We start from the raw sequence: 22,679 nt of genomic DNA on the forward strand, positions 1-22,679 counted from the left end.
AATTGTTTGTGATCTTATCCTTCATTTGTTAGTCATGTACCTTTGAGAAACCTTTCCATTTATTCAATTAGAATTGGACCCATAGAATTTTTTACATTTTTGCAATTTGATATAAGTCAAAATATTGAGTGTTACTTGAATCACAAGTTAGAAGTCTTAGATCAAAGTTTTTGAAAGGCTTGGTCGAATCAACCAAGATGTGATTTGAATCATGAACTTGCTTTGAAGTGAAAATTTTGTCTCTGCCTGTTTGATTCGAATTAGAGAAGTATGTGATTCGAATCACATTACTTCCTGACTCGAATCACAAGAATATTGATTAAAATTATGGTCATCAAATTCTCTCTGTAAAACTAAGTGTGATTCAAATGACACTTTGTTTGACTCGAATAAAAAAAATTATTTATAGCACCTATTTAATCATTTTAGTTTATCTCTTTTCAAAGGATTAAAAAATTGTGTTCATTTTTTAGATGATGTAATTTTGATGATCACGAGAAAAGAGAAACTCTTTGATAAGCTGTTGAATCTTTCTGTTTTGTGAACCCAAAAAATTAATCAAGAATCTAATCCTTCTTTGTCAAAAATATTGAGAGAAACCACGAAAATAATTCTTCATTCACAAACTCATTATCTCCATGAGTCAAGACCAAAATTTCAATACCATCATCATCTTATATTTTGCTGATAACAATTGAATTTACCAAGTTATAATCAGGGGAAACTCATATTACTTAGTGAGGATGAGCCAAAAGAAGTACCATTTGAGTAAGTTAAAAGAACACAGTCTCTCGATATAGTTTAATGGAATAGAAGTCATGTGTGTAAGTTTAACATTATCATTGATAATAGTTAATCCAATTTTGTTAAACATGATTAATGGAGAATTTTGATGCTTAAAGCGCACTGATTTGATCAAATCCATGGCTAACTGTTTGCCACAGGAAACTATACGCACTGGTTGTAATTTCCATAGAATTAGATCCAATAAACAAATATCGACAAATTTTGCTTGGCAATGGAAGTATCCTTCAAGCTAAGGTAGCGTAGACACACTTGACTGAACTGTGTAAACAAATATCGTGTACAATATTTGTGATTTACGTTTCTATTTTCTCTTTTGTTACATTTGTTGGCATATCAAGTTGTTATTGGATGTGATGGAGTCAATTCTATCGTTGCAAATATGGTTGGGCTACACCCGACAAAGCTCTTGTGTTTCTTTACACGCGTAACTCGAGGGTTCACAAAGTATCAAAAGAATCATCAATTTCCTAGTGAGTTTGTTATGATCAGCCAAGGTCAAGTCCAACTCGGAAGGATCCCAATTACCAACAAACTTATTTACTAGTTTGTAACAAGGCTCAGCACTTCCCAAGATTCAATAATTTTGAAAGATCTGATTCTTATTAGACGATCATTAATGAAATCAATGGAAGGTTTTCCTTTTCCGATGCATGCGATGGACATGATACAAAGTTGCATGTTAAACTTTTTACATCTCACTGACTTGAAGTATCGTCCACCGTGGGATCTACTTCTTGACAAACTCAATAAAGGAACAATAGTAGTTGTCTGTGACGCGATGCATGCCACTGGTCCATTCATTGCATAGGGTGGCTCGGCTTCGACTGAAGATGCAATTGTTCTTGCTAGATGTCTAGCTGAGAAGATGAATAATATGTATAATGTAGTTAAGAGAAATGTTGTAGAGGAAGCATTTGATAAATATGTGAAAGAAATGAGGATGGGAGTATTTTGGCTCTCTTTGAATACTTTTCTTGTTGGAAAAAGACTTGATACAAAATCATGTATAGTGAATTCGTAGTTTTTGCAAAGATGTATGCTCTATTTAGAGATCTAGATGGGCATTTGCGATATAACTGTGGAACTCTATAAGGTTTAAGTTATAGTATGATTTATAATTTGAAATTGTGAGCATGTCGTATATATACTACTCAGTATCAAATTATAAGCAAAAAAACACTCATTTTTCTTGTTAAAGTCATAAGAAAAAAAAAACATTAACTTTATTTCATCTAACCATTTTATTATAAAAAATTCATCTTTTCAAAGGTAAAATTAAATGCAAATTGCATTTAATTCTCATTTTATCCATAAACAACAATCAATCAAAATCAACCAAGTACTTGGGCTCTAGTGGGAAAGGAGCTTCTATTAAGGACGAATCGTCTGGGTACTACCCGAGTTCAATTCTTGGTGGAAACAAGACTTGGCCAGTGAGTCGTCCCTCTGAACCACGAAACCAGATTAGTCGATTCACTATGTGGATCGGAACTGGTTGGCTAAATCCAAAAAAAAAAAAAAAACAATCAATCAAAATCATTTTTACATCTTCCTATAAAACATATTCCAAAAAAAAACATTATTACTATCAGCTTTTAAAAAATGGATGTTTTTTCTTTGTATTTTTTAAAATAAATTTTACAATACCGTTTTTCAAAATATTTCAACTTTTTTTATATTCATTTTTTTCTAAAATAAAACACTAATTTTGACATCTTATACCATAAACATACAATATTAAAACCAAAACTTAGTTAAAATGGTAATTTTTTTAAAAAGTTGTATTTTAAAAATGATTTTTATGAAAATCTATTTGAAATAGCTTCAAAATTGAGTAAATATTTAAAATTTTGATATTCAAAAAAAAATTCAATAAAAAGATGAAATATTTAAAATACATTTTAAGAATAACTATTCAAATCAAATTTTTATTTAAAAGTTTTATAAAAAGTTTTTTTTTTAAATTTTTTTACACATGATATTTTTCATTTTTTAAAATAAACCAAAAGAAACGGGTCCATTTTACATATGATATTTTCCATTACATTTTAATTTAAGGTTAATTTGTTTGACTAACTCTCTTACTACCAAAAAGCTTTTTGTCGACTTGTTCATCCACAACCCCAAGTTGACATCTAGCACCGACACTTCTAAAGTAAGGTGTATCGGTGTCCGTATCAATGCCAGACATTTGTACCAATACTTGTGTTTGCGTTCAATTTACTCTTTTTTCCAAATTATTATTGATGTCGCCGTGTTAATGTCGGGGTTGTGCTCGAAGTGTCCGTACATGATAACTTGACACATCTCTGAGGACGATAAAGACGTTTTGGTCTCATAGGTCTAGACTTTGCCCTGGTGAACAAACCCAAATGGCTTCTCAACTTGAAACTTCTAAACAAAACATCACTAAATTGATATTGCACCGTGTTAATATGAGAAGAGGATGAGCGGCAAATAAAATCATTAATGCAAGAATGATATGGGTTTAAGTAGATACACTCAAAGGTCTTATTTAAAAGATAAGAATGCTGCTGTAATGCATATCAATTTGCTAAGATGATGCATTGCAGACAAGAACTTTCAGTCATTCAACAGATACACCGAAAATTGGTACAAAAATCAGAAATGAATGTGCAATGAGGTGTTAGGAATACGAAGAAAAAGAATGAACGAATATGCAGAAAAGTATGAACGGAAATGCTATTAATCCGTCTCTTTTCAATTACGTTCATAACTTTTGATTGAAGGTGAATTGGTTTGACTAATCCTCTTTGAACATTTAAATTGCTGGAAAACTATCATCTACTACTTAAGTTAATGTTAAAGAGATCTGAGAGTTGAGAAGTTGAAACAGAATTGTTTTTAAGTTTGAAGAATAATGACACAAACAATCAAATGCAATCAACACTAAATATCAAAATTGCGCAGATTTAATCAATTAAACCAATAATGCATAATATAACATATAGAATCGTAGATTCAATTTTTGAACAAACACACAGTAGTAGATCAATGCATTGCTACATCAAGATTCATAACAAATGAATCAAAAACCCTGACAAATCAACAACTACATAAGGCAGATACTTAGAAACAAAACTAGAATCTAAGCCCTCTCGCCTCTGATTCTGCGAGCGAGTTGAATATCCTTAGGCATAATAGTAACTCTCTTGGCATGAATCGCACAAAGGTTAGTGTCCTCGAACAAACCAACAAGATAAGCTTCAGCGGCTTCTTGAAGAGCAGAAACAGCACTGCTTTGGAATCGGAGATCTGTTTTGAAATCCTGAGCGATTTCACGAACCAGTCTCTGGAATGGAAGTTTCCTGATGAGAAGCTCAGTGCTCTTCTGATACTTCCTGATCTCTCTCAAAGCAACAGTTCCTGGACGGAATCTGTGAGGCTTCTTCACTCCTCCGGTGGCCGGAGCAGATTTGCGAGCGGCTTTGGTTGCGAGTTGCTTCCTTGGAGCTTTGCCTCCGGTGGATTTGCGAGCGGTTTGTTTGGTACGAGCCATTGAGATTGGAGAGAGAAAAAGAAATGTTTGTTTGAATGATAATTGAGATGTGGTGAGAGGAAAGGAAGAGTTTGGGGAATATATGGGAGGGGAAGAATGAGGGAAAAGCGGGAAATGAAAAAGTTTAGAAAATTTAGAAAATTGTGATCGTTGATAAGAGTAGATATCTACGGTTGTGCGTCTCTAAAGATTTGGTATTGGGATGGAGATCCGTGGCAAATGAAACTGACCAATAAAGTTATTTCATTTGATATTATTATTTATTTTTACTCAATCAAATGTTTTTAACATATTGCACCCTCTTCCCCAAAGTGACTTGTTATTATTATATCCATTAAATTAAATGCAAAATGTATAAATTTTGAAAGTTATGTAGTTTATTGAATAAATTTTATAGTAAAAAAGATAATTATAATTTTTATTAAAAACTGAAATGTATCCATTATTTCAAGGCAAAATTTTAAGTAACTTTAGTGAAAAATTGTCACTAATTTATTTATTGTTTATATATATTATTGTTTATAATGGGTACATAGAGGCGAGAGCATCAAGAGATCATTCAAAGTCTAGAGGACAATTGTGCACTTGCTCAATTGAAATTATTCAACGTATATATAGTCAACGCGTATATTTTTTTATCTCCACTTTTCTTTATAATTATCTTAGACTATGGTAACTCACTTGGGACGTTGAAGTATTAACCTTGCAGATCCATCCTACATCATTGTGTCAGAGATTAACATAAGTGATTTCAGAGTCAAATGTTATCAATCAACACCAATTTTAGTTCCATAACAGAATAGTGTTGTCGTTAATGAGAAACGACATTGAATTCTTGTTAAATTCCATAAATAAACTCCACGAGCAGATCATTTTTTATCCAAACCCATATTCTACAAATATTGTCGTGAGATGGAAAAAAATAACCTCCTACGTCACACCGAAGAATTTTGCCAAATTCACCAATCTCACACCACATCAATTCTCTGTCATCGGCAAGATTCGTGCCGAAAGCAATGTTTGACAAAGATCGGCCACCATAGCACCTCCTCCAAGTAACAACTGATATCATAATGCAAAGTGAGGATTAGTTGGTGTTAGGATTTCTAGATCGTGAAAAGCTAAATGGAGTCTCAAACACAAAGTTATTGTTAATGATAATAATCATTATTATGGATCGCACAATGTTATGATTCCTCGTAGACTACTGAAGCTCGTGTAACATCCTCTCATTGACACACTCGAAAAGCTAAGATTCCACCAGTTAGATTTGTGTCAATGCAACGGTGGAAGCCACTTGGTTTTCAACGATTCCATAACTCACCCATGTGGAATGACAGATCCACCCATATCACTTTGAGAAAGAGAAAACAAAAAAAAAAAAGGTAACCATTTTTTTCTTGGTAGTATCCTATAAGAGTGTTTTCAGCAACATCGTCGACCAGTCCTTCTTGGCAAAACTAGATGCCATAGCTTCCCTAGTGTCCCTTAAAGTAGCGTATCAGAACAACAACGGGGAACCATTCATGATTTGTGTTGACTTAAAGGTGGCAAGGCATACCCACGAAGTGATACTGAAAACCTTTTCGCTTTAGTTGTGGCAGAGGGAGATCAAGTGAAAGTCGATATGTTTGATATCGACGTGCGCGAGAATGAAGTCAGACTGACTCTGGACGATGATTTCAATGTGGTTCATCTTGATGATAATCCAACCAGATCCGTGAGGATATGGCCGACCTCCCTTTCGAGGGAAAGAACATGTTAGAAGAGTCTCTTTGGGATAACACATATATCTTTTCCATTTCTCCATATGAAATGTTCGATTTCAATCCCACTATAGCACGCCATCATATAAACGTCAATCCCAATTCTTGGTAGGTCTCGCAGTAGTTAAGAAGGCAATATCTAAAGAAGTTTTGAGCTACTGTTAGCACGGTCAGAGGAACTTCATCTTTGAAGTGACAAAAACATAATGGCTCTCCAATGTTGCGCTTGTTAGGAAAGCATATGGGAAGTGTATAATGAGTTTATAAAATATATTTTCCCTAATATATTGCATTTGAAAAAATCCAATTTACTGCCTAACACAAGCAAGTGGGTAAACAGATCCGTCGACTGCACGTCATCGCCAATCGTGAGCAGGGCCTGACATGTATGTCCATACATGATAGAGAGTAGATGTCGTTCATGATGAAGTAAGCCAACCACAAATACACTCGTCGCGCAGATGTATCCCTTGAGTGGGGGTCAAAAGATGATAGCTAAGGTCGATTAAAAGGATACGGGGATAACGCCTGCAGCCTATTAAGACTCATATTATTTCAAATGTAAATCAACCACTAAATGGTCAGACATATATATTTTGGAGCTGGGTATCTGAAGAATCCATATAAATGCTCCTCGATTACATAATTGATATGGGAGGAGATTTAATAGGGGTTGAACACGCCTTATTTACGGTTCTCCATGCAAGATAAGTATTCCTCGAGAGTCTTTGAAATTTGAATAAATAATTTTCTAACTATGAGAAATATTGCACGTGCAAATATTATTGTAACCCTCGGGATGGCATAGATCGCGCTTCTAATGTAGATCCCTTGTAACACCCCATTTCTACCCGGCAGATAATATTAAAAATCAGAGTACGACATACAAATGAGATGCTTCAATTTTCAACTTTAAAAACAATCATCATATAATGTAATCGCATGTGATATAGATACATAACACTTAAACTTGGATGAACCAATAACGATCTGATTTATTCTTTTAAAAAGCAAACAACTTTTAATTAAGCAGCGGAATCTCAATATTCAACTTCAATTGGCATAAAAAAATTTGTTCAACTAAAAACAATTTCAAAACAAAAAGTATTTCATGTAATCAACTTAAGATTCAACAACTAAAGTAAATTCAACAATAAAATAACATGTGTTCATCCCCATGAGTTCTACGTATCAGAGCAACGACACTGACTCGAACTAATGAAGGTAAGCAGCCTTCACTTTGGATTACCTGCATGTTACCAACATAGGGGTAACATTCAAATAGAAGGGGTGAGATATCGAATCATATAATTGAGTGTATGATAAACAATATATTAGACCGGGTTATATAAAATCACCACTTCAACAACTTTCAAACAACATTCATCACCACAAAATTATCAACATAATGTAACGACTAATTTATCATCACAACAACAACTCAAAATGAAACTCAAAATGCGACTCATACAATGCACATGCATGTGGTACCAACGAAGCAAAACTTCCAACTTAAAATCAGCCAGTTAATAGAGGCATCAACAAGGCACAAGCCTTTAACTTTAAAACAAGGCATAAGCCTTCGACTTAATATTTGCCAATCCAGGCCAACTTACTGAGCATCAACTCCAACTTGATATGTTATGTACGCGACAAAAATGAATGCGACAACAATAACACAAAAATATTCCTTAAACAACAACATCAACATTGGCCATAAGCCTACAACATACAATGACAACAATAACAGTGCAACAACGAATCAACTTTCGCATAAGCCTACAACTTGATTTCTTTGCCAATTAATAGAGGCAAAACAATAACACTAGCAACTTATTAGCAACCACAACATAACAATAATAACAACAATCATCAACAACAATGGCAACGCAACAACAATAACAACTACACTGGCCATAAGCCTACAACCTGTTATTTGCCAATAATCAAAGGCAATTCAACAAAATTCAACACCACCTGAAAGTTCACATTTTCCAGCAAATATACAACACACCGAATCAACCAAAATATGCTACAAATGTTCCGTAAATATTTGGATAATTCAACTATACTGGTCAATTAACTATCAGTTACGAGTTCTACTATTTCTACTTCGTACTAATGTTCTCATTAGCGTTCCGTGAAATTAGTACTACAATTTCTACTGTTCCTGCCAATATTTCCAATTCTGCTATTTAAAATACTAGACCTGTTACATAAATCCAATCAACTAAAAATCAACAACTTATCACTTACTGCTACTAATTAATCTACTATTTTTCTGCTTCTGATGTCTATACTGTTAACATTAGTTCCTATCAATATTATTACAATACTGCTACTAAAACATTCTACCATTTTTATTACTATTTTGCGCTACTAATTTACTGTGTTACTCCTACTGATAAGTATGTATCACTCTGCTATTTAAATACTCCTGCTCAGTGGGTTTCTGTTACCGTTTCAAACATACATGATTCACTTAAATTATTTTTGTTGCCTATTCATAACCAATTACTTTCATTAAGGATTATTATAGTGCCTAATGAAGTAATAAAGTAACAGGTGCTAAAAAAGAATATGGTGGCCCCCACCTAATACAGGGGTGACCGCCACCTAGCTATTTTCATCCGTGAGCAAGCACTCCATTCCCTTGTGGTTCACAGGGGTGACTGTCCCCCACCTCTCTCTTGTGGGGGTGACAACCCCCTGTTCCTTTCTCCTTTTTGTTTTCTTTTCCTTTCCTCTGTTCCAGCCACGCAAAAACTCTCCCAATTTTTCCTATACTCTCAAGATTTTAACAGGGACAATTCTTAATCCCCATTTAACTTAAATTCCAAATTCGAAAATATTTAATTAAATAATTAATTACATATCGGGTGTTACATCCCTCACCTGGTGAGACTCGCTCTTAAAGCGTAGCTGGCACACCCTCCTCTTATGAACTAGTCACTCCAAGAGCATAAGTGGTGAAGCCATGGAGACATTCACCTTGAATAAGGAAATTTTTTGGAGGTGGATACATGAACCCTTCCGTAGGCCGAAACAGTTCCTAATGACGGTGAAGAATAACATTGACTCTTCTCGACCAGAACTAGCAATAACCAAACTAAGTTATTGTTCCAATTTGCATCGGTCAATACTACATAGTTGTGTGTAATACGGTGGGAGAACTGACTTTTTTAAAAAATGTGCGGATAGCAAGAGTCGCCACCGACTTTTATTTTATCCAACTGGAAAGGCAAAAAGAACAGGAAATACCTTTGAAAGATTTTGAGTTCGGGGGGTAGGTTATACAAAGGGAAGGTGTAAGCACCCTTTGTATCCATGGTTATCCATGGGCTCTTAATTGCTAAGCTCACTTTGAAATATTTGTTTTGTTTGAAAAGGAGGTGCCAAAAGGCAAAGTTTTTTATTCTTGTGTCAGTCCTCAAGAATATTTTTGAAAGTTTGATTTGAAAAGAGTTTTTTGACGAGCAAGCAGTTAAGAGATACCTACCCTAGAGTTAAGTCTTTCTTGTTCTTTAAGTCTTAAGGGAAAGAGACTATATATACCATTCGGGGTATGAAGTCCTTTCATTGGATGTAAGGAACATCGAAGGGTCATCGAGAATTATCGTTTGCCATAAGGCTATCCATACCATAAGGAGGGTAGGAAGTCTTAGGAAAGGATGAAATAATCATTTAGGCAACCAGTAAGGATACCTTAGCATTCGAAAGGGACAATCATCATCTTACCATAGCCAAAAAACCCAGAAGAAAATAAGGTAGAAAATAAAGACAGAAATATAAACCTAAACTATTACAAGGCTTTGGGGCAGATACAAGAATATAATTAATTAGGCAAACAATGAAAAACTAGCACGGTAAAAGGGAAAACCCCAAATAGGGGAAAAAGTTAACCACAGTTAATAGAATCAAATTAATAAATCAGCAAGGCAAGGCAAAAGGCAAACCCAAACGGGGCATAGTTAACCATTGTTAATAGAAATTAGATAAAAAACCTAGACTAGGGTTGGTGCTAACCCTAAATTATGAGTCTAAAATTAATCGATTTTAATTAAACTACTTAAGGTTGATGGAAGCCCTTAATTAATTAATTATTGGTTGGGAACCTAATTAATTCAAGACGACTGACCCTGATTAAATTCCTAATTAAGTTAACCTAAAATTAATTACTAAATTAAAATCAAAATCTAATTAATTTTTTTTTTTTGTATTTTTATGATTAAAACTAAACGCTAAGACCTAATTAAACTAATTTAATTAAATAATTATGTGGAAAAAAAATTGGTTTAAAAACCTAATCCTAATTACCTAAGTTAGTTATCCTAATTAATTAAATCTAATTACTAATTAGTTTAACATAAAATACTTAATTAAATTTATAACTACTAAATTGAAAAAAAAAAACTAAATTTAAATAAAACAATTGAATTAAAAAACTATTAAAAAAGAAAAAGAAACCTGACCGCTGGGTTCCAGTATGGCGCGCTGCTGAATGTTCATGGTGAAGTTGCAGCTTTAGGCTCTTGGATCTGGCACGGAAAGATCTCTAGAGGCTCACGTTGAAGGCCTTTAATAGGCTCCTGCGCGTGAGGCGCACTGGATCTGTGAGTAATGCCCTTGATAGAAAAATAATAAGGGAGAACGTGAAGGTTGGGGATCGAACCCCCTCCCTTTGAGTCATTTTCCGTCCCCTTTTGCCAATGATGTTGCGCATTCAACTTGTAGACAATACCAAGCAAGATCAATAAAATAGATTCAAATTAACTAATTGATTAATTCAAAAGCAAAGTCAGAGTGGGGCCCATATCCTATGACGAGCCAATCAGGAACAGTGAGAGAGGACTCTGGTTGTTGACTGCCCAATCAAATCAACACACGCATGAGGAGAGGGGTCGTGAGAATTGACCCACGAGTAAGGATCAGCCACGCAGCAGTCCACCCTTCAACGAAGACTATTCATCATCTTCAACCTCCTGACCTGCCGTTTTACCTGCGGAAAGTGCTGGGGTTTTACCTGCTGATTTTTCTGCAGGTCCTTCATCTTCTTAATTGTGATTTAAAATCAGCCATGATCAACGTCAAACAAACCTAAAGTTTGCCCAGATCCACTAATTGGAGTATGGAGAATTCAATGGTGGTGTCTGTTTCCCATGAAAGTACCTGCAACCAGGAATACGAAACACAAGAGAGCTTGTGCCCTAACAATGGTCAAACGCCATCCCTACACCAAACCTTAAAAGCGAAGGTTCTTCTTTACCACGATGATGCACTCTTGGTAGGGATGATATGGCATTCTGGAACCTCCAGGAGTATAATGTAACGCTCAGAATCAATTGGGAGAGGATGCACTCGAAGATCACACTTGCCCTAACTTCCTTGAAAATTTTCTCTCCAAGAACCCCATTCCTTGAGTTCTCCAACCTATTTTTTTGTCCCCTAATATTTTGAGTGAGTTGAGAATATATAGAGGAAGGAATTAGGGTTATAAAACTTGATTGAATCTTCACCAAATCAAAGATTGATATTTGATTGAAATTAAATTGTAAATGTTTCTAAAAATGGCCAAATTTCAATCTTTCTCCACCAATCCACATGAGCATGAATTTGAATCATATTTTTGGATTTTTGGATTGATTGTAACAGATTGGAAATCAAATCTTTGATTTAAAACAAATTTTTCCAATTTTATATGATTTATCAATATTTAAATGAATTAAAACTCAAATAAATAAAAATAAATATTATAAAAATAAAATAATTATTTTAAGAGTCATTATAAGGCCCATGGTCAATTTTGAAATCCATATCTTAGGCTCATTGGTTCAAAAACCCTAAATTCTTCATTTTGCTTTATGTGCATTTTCTCAAAAATTGCTCAACTTTAACTAGTCATAAATCCTTCAATGTTTATCATATGAATATGTTCTAGGACTTTTTGGAAAGCCCAATATGTCCTCTACAATCCACTTTGGAACATATTTTGCCTTTGAGAATTTTATCTTGAAGATATAGCTCCTAACAAAAAACAGCTTTTTGCGAGCTTCTAGAAGGTCCTGTAATGTTTTGGCTCATATCTCTCAAATGAACTTTTTTGGCCTTGTCTTTAGAGAGACAGAGTTGTAGAGAATGAAATTTCCTTCAAAATAGGCTTTGGTTGGGAAATTTCTAATGAACCATGTGAAAGTTATGGCTGGTCAAAGTTGGATTGACTTTCTCCTAGAAACCCTAATTTAGAAGCTTGATCTTTTGTTGATTTCCGAGCTTTCCTTGATGAATCATGATCAATTCTTTATCAAATGATGAATGTGACTTCAAAATATTGATGTTGACCAAAAATTAGGAGTTTTGATTGTGAGTTTACCATAGTTGACTTTTAGGTCAAACTAGTCGACTGTTGACCATTTGAGCAGTTGATTGGGCAATCTTGTGATTCAGGGCTTGAAAATTGGCATGAGGATGCTTTGAAGCATATGGGATTCCATGAAGTCCACTTGAGGTTTCAGAACCTGGTTTTACTTGGAGAGAGACAAAACCCTAGTTGGAGGCTTGTTGCTTAGGAGACAGGTAAGTGGGCCCAATTCTTGCATAGTTCTTGAGTATTTGAAAGTCAGGTGAATCAAAATAGCTTGAAATATGATGGGAAAATTTTGGCGTATGAAATTGTGCAAACACTTTAAATATCATCAATAAGATGGGTGACAAATGGCTTCAAAGATCCAGAGAGGATAGTGCCAATTGGACAAGCCCCCACTTGAAAAAATAATTAGGGTCGAATATGGTAGGGGTAGAAATCACAAGTTGGGTCAAAGCCTATAAGCCAATGCAAGAATAAAACTTGTTCAAGCAATTAGTCTCTATGTTTTGACGATAACAACACATATATTTTATATGTAACAATTTAGTTTCTAATAGTTTTCTTGAGTGTGCCAATATTATATTCAAGGAGATTCGAGATTGCTGTCCGCAAAGAATCATCATAAACAAGCAAAGAAACTCATAAATACTATTTTCTACTGAATGATCATCAGAAGAAGTTATTGTGCACTTCTCAACAAGTTGCTGCTTCAAAAGTCACAAGTAATCAGAAGGAGTCAAAGTGAGAACCAATACTCCAACATCAGAAATCAGCATACAAGATCGAGCTTTCAAGTATAAATTAGAAGCTGAGATTTGTCCATCAAAAAAGATGCTGCTTATATCTCTAAAGACAAAGTCGAATATTCTGAATACAAATCAGTTACATCATATGTCAAGTTAAGCATATGAAGATCGGACTCAAGGATGTACTGAAGATTAGATGCCAAAGTTTCAAGAATCATAAGTGCCCTCATCAAAGGAAGAACTCGTTTTCAGATTGGCCACTGTCTAAATATCTAGAAAGCAAGGTTCTAACTTTAAGGATTCTGAAATAAAATTTGGACAAGCTACATCGTCACAAATCAACTCCAGATCAAAAGTCAAGTATCGTTCCTTCAGAAGAGCTGTTGCTATCAATTCTGATAAATGAGACTCTCTGTAACTCGGTAAACTGACTTTTATTTTTTTAAGTAAGCAATGTTGCGGTAAGCATGAGTCGCCACCGACTTTTATTTTGTCCAATATCTTGAAGGGTAAAAAGAACAGAAAAGACCCTTTCTTAAGAAAACGGGCTCGATTATGAAAAGGGAAGGTGTAAGCACTCTTTTCATCCGTAGTTGTCTACGGGCTCTTAATTTGCTTAGCTCATGTTTGTTTGTTTTGAAAAGAAGTGTAAGGGCTTTAGCTTAAAAGCGTAGCCTTAGTCTTTGAAAAGAGAGGTGTGAAAATAGTTTTAATTGAGCTAAGCATATTAAGAACACTACCCTAAGTTAGTCTTTTTCTATGCTTTTAACTCTTCTAAGAAAGATAGGGCTATCCTTACCATTAGGGGTAGGTAGTCCTATTGATTGGACGTGCGGGACAATCGAAGGGTCATCGGAGGTCGTTGAAGGGACAATCATCGTTTCGTAGGCAACCATTCGAGGGACTAGATCATATATTTGTAGGCAACATCGAGGGTCATTGAGGGACTTATGATCTTTGTGATGATTTTTAATCGTCGGTACTTTTGCTAATGGGTACCTCTATATTCGAGGGACACGACCATATAATCGAAGGCAACCAAAAGGGGAGTACCCTAGAGGTGAGTGTGTGCGAGTGAGTTAGATTCGATTATCTTATCTTGAATTAAGGTGAACTACGATTGTTTTTAGTCTTACTATACACACCTAGTTACTAGCAGTTATTATATTTATAGAAAATTAAAGTGCGGAAATGTAAAGTCCTACGCTATTACATGGCTTCGGGCAATTACATAATTGGAGGTGCGGAAAAGTAAATGTGCGAGAAAGTAAAAGTCCTAATTAACTATTACAAGCCCAAAATAAAAATAAAGAAATAATACGTACGAAATTAAATAAAATTGTCCATGAAATTTGAGAGTCTCAGTATCAAGTGGTACCTCGTAATTAAAAAAATGCTAGTACGGATATACAAAATGATGCATAAAAAATGATAACAAATTTAATTCAAATTAACTAAAAGAAATCTAAAAATTAGCACATGAAATATAAAAGAAACATTAACAAACATTCTTTGGTTTTTCTTTTATATGAGAAATTAAAGTAATTATAATTTTGTATTTTTAAAAATATAAAAACTAAAATTTAAATTCTAAGATAATAAAATATTTTTGGTGTTTTTGTACGAGAGGTGGAAAATCTAAATTCTAATATTTTTGTGTTTTTATGTTATATTGAAAGTTAAAGGATTTATCAAAATAAAACTAAAGTTGAAAAATAAAATAGAATTGGCTGAAGAACAAAAAATAAAACTGGAGGTGCGATTAACAACAGGGCGCTGGGCCCAAATGCAGTGGCCCAAGGTTAAAGCTGAACATAGAAAGGGGTGACTCATTGAAAATTGGTTGTGTAACGCTGAATCCAGTTTGGGCTAACAAGGAACAGGCCCAAAATTAATGAAAATCCAACACAAAGGAGAAGAGGGGTGCGGATCAGACATGATGGTATGGTGCAAGTAAATTGAGTTGGGCCGCTAGAAATTGTCCCAGAATCCAAACAACTAACCCTAAAATCCTCAAATCCAAATAACCCCTTCTCTCTCAAATTCTTTTCACGCTCATCACCATCTCTCTGCTTCTCACACAACAACAAAGGCTTCTTCTATGTTCTTCTTCAATTTTCCAGAAAACAATAAACAATAACAAAATCTCTCACAATAAAACCTAAAATCACTCAACAACCTCATCATTTATGCTAGCAATCTCAAGCGAAAATCAAACACTCAACAACAACCATCAATTTTAAAGCAAAGGAAGTTACCGATTCGGAAGCTTCAAGGCAATCATTGGTGTTGCTGGGAATCGTTTAATTTGGTGATGCTCGATCTCTGCCGCTTTCCGTTGTTGTTATGTTTGTTGTATCGGGGCTGCGTTACTCAGAGTCGTACGTTAGACTGGATCCTTTGATGTGTTGAGAACCGTTTGTTAGAGGTTGATCGTGTCAGCACCGTTCGTAGTAACTGAATTAGATCTTGGAAAGATGATCGTGTCTACACTGTTTGTGGTGATAGAATTAGATCTTTGAATGTTGGTCGTGTCAGCACCGTACGTAGTAACTGAATTAGATCTCGGAAAAATGATCGTGTCTACACCGTTCGTGATGATAGAATTAAATCTTTGAAGGTCGATCGTGTCAGCACCGTTCGTAGTAATTGAGTTAGATATCAGAAAGATGATCGTGTCTACACCGTTCGTGATGATAGAATTAGATCTTTAAAGGTCGATCGTGTCAGCACCGTTCATAGTAACTGAATTAGATCTTGGAGAGATGATCGTGTTTACACCGTTCGTGGTGATAGAATTAGATCCTTGGAAATAGAATACCATAATGGGTTATACATTAGACCATATGTGATAGAGGACGTCAGAACGAGTCATACATTAGACCATATCTGTTGAAGGATGTCAGAACGAGTCATACATTAGACCATATATGTTGAAGGGTGTCAACGAGTCGTACATTAGACCATATCTGTTGAAGAATGTCAGAACGAGTCATACATTAGACCATATCTGCTGAAGGATGTCAGAAGAGTCGTACATTAGACCATGTCGGTTGAAGGATGTCATAACGAGTCATACATTAGACCATATCTGTTGAAGGATGTCAGAACGAGGCGTACATTAGACCATATTTGTTGAAGGAATATCAAAACAAATCATACATTAGACCATATCTGTTGAAGGATGTCAGAACGAGTCGTACATTAGACCATATCTGTTGAAGGATGTCAGAACGAGTCGTACATTAGACCATATCTGTATGATAAATGCCAGAATGAGTCATACATTAGATCATATCTGACTGAGAATACCAGAACGGGTCATTCATTAAACCATATCTGATAGAGAATGCTTTAATAAGTTTTTTGATGAAGTTTTGGAATGTAAAAAGACTTGTCAGAATGAATCTTCAGCTTGATCATATATGAGAGGAATGCTTGTCTAGATGGAACCTGAAAACAAAGTTAGAAATATGCAATGTCATGATGCATGGATTATATGACGAGTCTCCCAAAATAAATGAGAAACCCATATGTTTATTATGAAGTAATGTATGCAATGTATGAATATGTGATGTTTATGATGTATGACTGATGCTGTTTGGAGTGTTTTGAGAAAATAAATCTCTGTATTGTTGTGATTTTGATGTTTGATCTTGTCTTGGAGATGCTCACCCGGGGATTTATGATTTCTGCTTGGGGATGAGGGCCATTAATCTTGATGTACCCTTACTGGGGATAAGTGATATTAATAAACCATGTTGGAGGAGAGATAAGTGTCGGGGAACCGACAGTGTTGAAGATGTAAACTCCATTGAGGAGCTAAGTCTTTGTTGGGACGAGAACATTTGAAGATATATTCTTAATGATTACTTTGTGGGGATATGATCCTGTGAAACGACTTTGTGGCAAGACATGGATGTCTGGAACATGCCCCCAGTATTATAGTAACTACCATTCCTGGATTTGTATTGATTGGGGTACACCAATGAGTGTTGGTTGAAGTGTCAATAGGCTTTGCGTAGCTTTGTCCCCAACTAGTAGGGAACTTGAAGAAATTCGCCTTGCGAGGACCGTATGAGATGTGTACCATGGGTGACTTGCCCCTAGTAGCCATAAACTTAGTATGATGCCCCTGATTGATCGAAAAGTGGTTTCAGACCCAACTGGGTGCATGCCCTTGATTGTTTGGCATTCTTGAGAGATTCTCGGAATCTTGACTTGATTGCCCCAGATTGATTGGACAATAATGTCATGCCCCTTGTATTCATTGACCTCTAATCAACTGAGTCAGTTGTAAGAAATGTCGTTGCTGAAGTGGTTTCGTCTGTCGGGATGACTTTTAGTCATTAGTTGAATCCTGTGTAAATTCTTTCTGATGTTAACATTTGAAATTATGTAGTAGAATATGTTTAATAAAGAAATCATGAGATGCAATGCATATGTCTGTCTTGTTTTTAGAAAAGCATTAAAATAGGAGATGTAAAAGCGTGATGTTTAAAAACGTGACGTTTGTAAAACAAGATATCAACTCAGCATTTGTGGTAAACCTTAAGGAGTTAGGATAACTTTTTTATGACAGTATGCTTTCGAACTAACCCTGCTTCAATTAGGACTTTTAAGGGTTGTAATGTGGCTTGGTTCACGGTTTAAGAAACAAAGGATAAAGGCTCAAAGTTTATTTGTACCCATCCCGATCTTCGTGATGTTCTTCGATCATATGCTCAGTTAACTTTGCATTTAAGTTCTAGCAGAGCTTAAAGTTGTAACTTTGACATTTGATGATGGTTAAAGCAACGGGAGTTCATTTGGACAGTGAAACAACTGGATCGAAATCATCAAAATGAAATCAATGAAGTCGCCATCGATTGTTTATTTATCCCAAAAATGGGAAAGGAAAACATCGACTAAAACCTATAAAGAAAACAAACAACGGTCTTACGACCCAGAGAACTAGGTAAGGGTGTCGGTTACGCAAGGAGAAGGGGTTAGCACTCCTCACGTCCGTCGTACTCGACGGGGTCCGCTCTTGTTAGTCTAAATCTAAGGGTGTTGTCTAGAAATCTAAAGCTAAAGGGAAACGCGCGAAGAAAGAAAAGAAAAGACACGGGGAAAAGAAAGAAAATATTTACAAGATTCTGCTCGTTCAGGCCCCGCGACCTAATGCCTACGTATCCCGATTAAGGAATCAGAGCAGCCGTAGTTCGGCTCAAAACATTTTGTGTGTGTGTGATGTTAAACGTCGCATTCCACTGCTGCTCGACCTTTGGAGACTTACACAATTGTTGTGGAACGGAATTAACATGTGCATAAAAGAAAATAAAGGAAAATCGAACAAAGCATTTTAACAAAAATAGCAAATATAAAAGATGAATATTTACAAAAATAAGTAGCTAAAAAAGAAAATAAACCAATTAAAATATTTTTGTATTTTTTAATATGAAAATGAAAATAAAGTCTAAATTTAAAATAAAAGCATGTTTTTTGTATTTTTGACATTTAAATAAACTAAAACTAATATTAAAAGTAGTAGGAAACTATAGAAATTAGAAACACATGGGCTAAAAACAAAACTAAAGGGAGATGTTAAAATGCAGCGTATGGAGGTACACAGCGATGGGCTTAACACTTGGCCCAAAGAAAACATAGACACCCAGGAGAGGGTGCGGTTAGCAAATGGATGGTGCAAGCAAGAAACTGATTGGGCTTATCCATCAACCCGGCCCAAGTCAAGAAAAAGAAACCTAAAAACTAAAGCTGATGGTCGCTCTCGCTCACCTCTCTCCCTAACTCGGTTTCTCGTTAAACACTTTATGCATCTCATGGCTCTGTTTCCTCTGTTTCTTTTCATCTCTCGAATTAAAACGCAACAACAAAACAGCGCCCCTCTTCATCTCTCTCGGTTCTATCGTAAGCACAACAACAACAACCATAATTAAACTCTCTAATCTCTCTCAGCTCCTCTGCTTTCTAATCTCTCTATCCTCACCGAAATCGAGTATCAATAAGAAGCAAGCATACAAATTCGATGATAGTTGAACACAACAACAACTCAGTTTAAGCACACAAGCATAACATGGCAACAACAAACAGGCTCTAGCACACAGTCAACAATTTAACACTGAAGCATTTACAAATTAAGGCTTACCTACGGCGAGGAGGCTTTGCCGGAAATTGTTGAATAAAAATCGTGATGCGAACAAGAATCAGAGATAGGTATGCCACTCCTTCTGCTCCACTTTGATTCTGGAAAATAGTGATAATGCCTCCGAGAACTCGCTCAATCGTTGAAGAAACCGCTCAATTGCTGAAGGAAACGCTCAATCGCCGAAGAACTCGATGTACCAGATTTGCTGCGTGTGGTTGATTCGCTTTTGTTGTTGATCTGAAATCAAACTCGGTGCGGGCAGTTGAAGATGAAGGACGATGAATTCGGTTTGAATCGTACAAGTTGCTGACTGAGTTAATTCGCGTAGCTTCGAAATTCTCGCCGATGCAATTGTTTGCTGTTATTGATTCTGTGTTGGTTCAAATGATGACGATATTGGATCTGATTTGTTGCTGCTGTGTTGCCACGGAATTGGATTGATGATGTTGTTAACTCATGGCGCAGGAGCTGAGGCGTAGTCAAATTGAACCGTCGTTGCGATATTGTGATGCTGAAGATCGATTCACGCAGTTGATGCTGATTGTGATTGTGAGTTTTGTGGAGCTTTGTAAACAAGTTTCTAGAGATGTGATGAAGTATTTTGGCTATACAGAGTTCACTTCAATGAAGGATTGAATTGAAGGTTGAAAGTTTTCAAGTTTTAGAGGAGAGAATTCAAATTGGCAGCATAACGTTACTATTTTCTCCTCCCTTTTTCTGAGCTGAGGTCATGTGTATTTATAGGCCAAGAATCAGTGAAGAAAGTGTGGGAAAATTGAGTGAGATGCGAGGGAAATCTTGAGTCACGATTCCTGCATTTTAGAAAGTTTGAAGCAAAAGCTTGATGAATCCGTGTGACTATTTGTGGTGCATTATTGACCCTTGATTAGTTGGAATGGAAGGTTGAGATTGTCAATTAAGAATTTTGGATGAAGTTTGGATTTTCATTGAAGCTGTACTGAAATCGTGACTCACTTTGTTGAAGGGAAATCGTGAATGGGTGTGGAATCTGTGACTTTGTGGGCTCCGCTGCAATCTCTTTCTTATTTGACATTAAAAAAGACAAAAACAAACACACTAATAGGTAATAAAAAGTAGAAACTAAAAAAAATTAATAAAATGTAAGCTATTAAAAAAAGAAATGATTTTTACATTAACTATTAATCTTAATTTCACTAATAATTCAAATTAGAGAAAACATTTCAATTTTGAATTAAAGTTAAAATTAAGACTAGAAGTTAATATAAAATCAAGGTGATTCTATTTTATTAGAATTTTTGAATGAGAATTAAGAATGAAATTAAAACGAAGACAAAGGAACTTTAAACCTCAGTTTGAAATGGACTCGAAAAGTCGACATTTAAATCAACTACTTCGCATCATCTCACAAGTCTCGCTTTCTCAATTCAGTCCCTGTCATACACAATAAAAGAGAAACAAGACATATTTTTTTGCAATTTTGGATAATGGTTAGTAAACATAAAGCATAATCGAATAAAATGCAACAGTGCAAATGAATTAGAATCGCAGGGTAAAAATCAGGGTGCAACAGACAGGCAGTCATCCTTTTCGGTAATACTTTCTTTTTGTCGAGGATTTGTAGTGACCTCTTTTGAAATGTTTTCTTTTGTCGAGGATCTTTTAGCAACCTCTTTTTTGCTTTGTTATCCCTAACTTTTGCCTGAACTGTTTATTTTGAGATTACAGTCAGCGGGATGTTTTTAGTTCTTGATAAGTCTCCTTCATAGGTTTTGACTTAACATTTTTTCTCTTTTTTTTTCTTTTTTATGTATATTGACTGTCTGACTTGAGAATTACTGGAATCCATCATCACTTATGTAAAGCAACTGGTATAATTGAGTTAACTGAGAATCTATCCTGCCCCGGGTTATGATTAAAGGTTTCAATTTGTGTCATACCCCAAAATTTTCTCTCCTCATTTCATCTTCAATGATTCAAGGTTCAAGGGTTTATTCAAACAACATTCTCCTAATCGAGGGCTTCCTAAATTAGGGTTTGCATTTTTATCAAAATAGTTTGAATCTCCAAGGCCTCAAATGGATCTCAAGGTATATAATATGTCTCAAGGAATCTCCATGTCAAAAGTCAAGCTTCTATTCCAAGGATTGCTCACTCAATGGCTCAGATGATCAATAATCGACTATGTTGACCTAAAAGTCAACTATAGTCAAAATACAGTCAAACTTCAAGATTTTTGTCAACATCAAGTATTTGGGGTTATATCCATTATTTGATCAAAGGATTGACCATGATCCATTAATAAAAACTCAGAAATGAACAAAGTCAAAAGGTTCAAATTAGGGTTTTTAGAGGAGAAAGTCAACTCAACTTTGACTGATCATAACTTTCACATGGAGTATCAAAAATTTCCCAACCTAAGCCTATTCTGAAGTAAATTGGATTATCTACAACTTTGTCTCTCACATGCCAAGGCCAGAAATGCTTCATTCAAGAGATATGATCCAATACATTACAGGTCCTCCAAAAAGTCATTAAAAGATCATCTTTTTCAAAAGCCCATAATATGAGCATGGAAGCTTCAATGGAGATGAAACAAAAAAGGGTCATTTAGAGGACTCTTTAAGGTTTCCAAAAAGTACAAGAACATCTTTATAGGCTTAAAATTGAGAGAATTAGGACTTGCTAAAAATGAGTAATTTTGAGAAAAGCGCATGAAGCAAATATTATGCAATCTTGGAATTTTTTCCAAATGGGCCTACATTTTATGTTTGAAACATGTTTCTAACATTGTCTAAGGCCTATAAATCCATGCCCATATTTTGGTGATTTTTATTTATATTTATTTGGATTTTATTTTCATGTAAAAGCTAAATAAATTGAATAAAATATAAAAATTCAAGAGTAAACGTGGGGCATTGTTTTTTAGTCATTTGGAGGCCCAAGATATCAGTATTGGGGATAGAGAAACCGAGCTAGCATAATTGGAGAGGATTGAGGATAAAAAAAGCAAGATTGAATGACGATTTCCAATCAAATATTTTGCATTTAAAAGCAAGATTTTTATCAAATTTGTGGACCTAAACTGATGTCATATATATGTAGAGGGATTGCAGGTGCACGAGGGAGGGGGATTCGCAGGCAGAAGGAGCATGTTCATAGTCTAAAAATTTCAAGAAAACATGAATTTCGGTTTGCAGATTTGGAAAGATTCAAATACTTCTGAGGATTCAAACATATCCCTAAATCATTCCTGGTCGTTCTCCAATCGCTAACGAAGCCAGAACGTCCAAAATCATTGTCGGCACAGTCACGGTTTGCCAATTTATTTTCAAGTTCGATTTCAATC

General features: G+C 35.3%; 1 protein-coding gene and 1 pseudogene across 1 annotated transcript; one reads left to right on the forward strand and one right to left on the reverse strand.

Moving 5' to 3' along the window:
* The first annotated feature begins 872 nt into the window (after positions 1 to 872).
* LOC131649454 (monooxygenase 1-like) lies at positions 873 to 1,899 on the forward strand (annotated as a pseudogene).
* A 1,840-nt stretch (positions 1,900 to 3,739) lies between these two features.
* On the reverse strand, positions 3,740 to 4,393 carry LOC131651585 (histone H3.2). Its single transcript, XM_058921245.1, has one exon. The coding sequence runs from the start codon at positions 4,325 to 4,327 to the stop codon at positions 3,917 to 3,919; it is 411 nt and encodes a 136-aa protein (XP_058777228.1). The 5' UTR covers positions 4,328 to 4,393; the 3' UTR covers positions 3,740 to 3,916.
* Positions 4,394 to 22,679: the final 18,286 nt, after the last annotated feature.

Source organism: Vicia villosa, linkage group LG2 (genome assembly GCF_029867415.1).
Source record: "Vicia villosa cultivar HV-30 ecotype Madison, WI linkage group LG2, Vvil1.0, whole genome shotgun sequence".
Taxonomy (NCBI): Eukaryota; Viridiplantae; Streptophyta; class Magnoliopsida; order Fabales; family Fabaceae; genus Vicia; species Vicia villosa.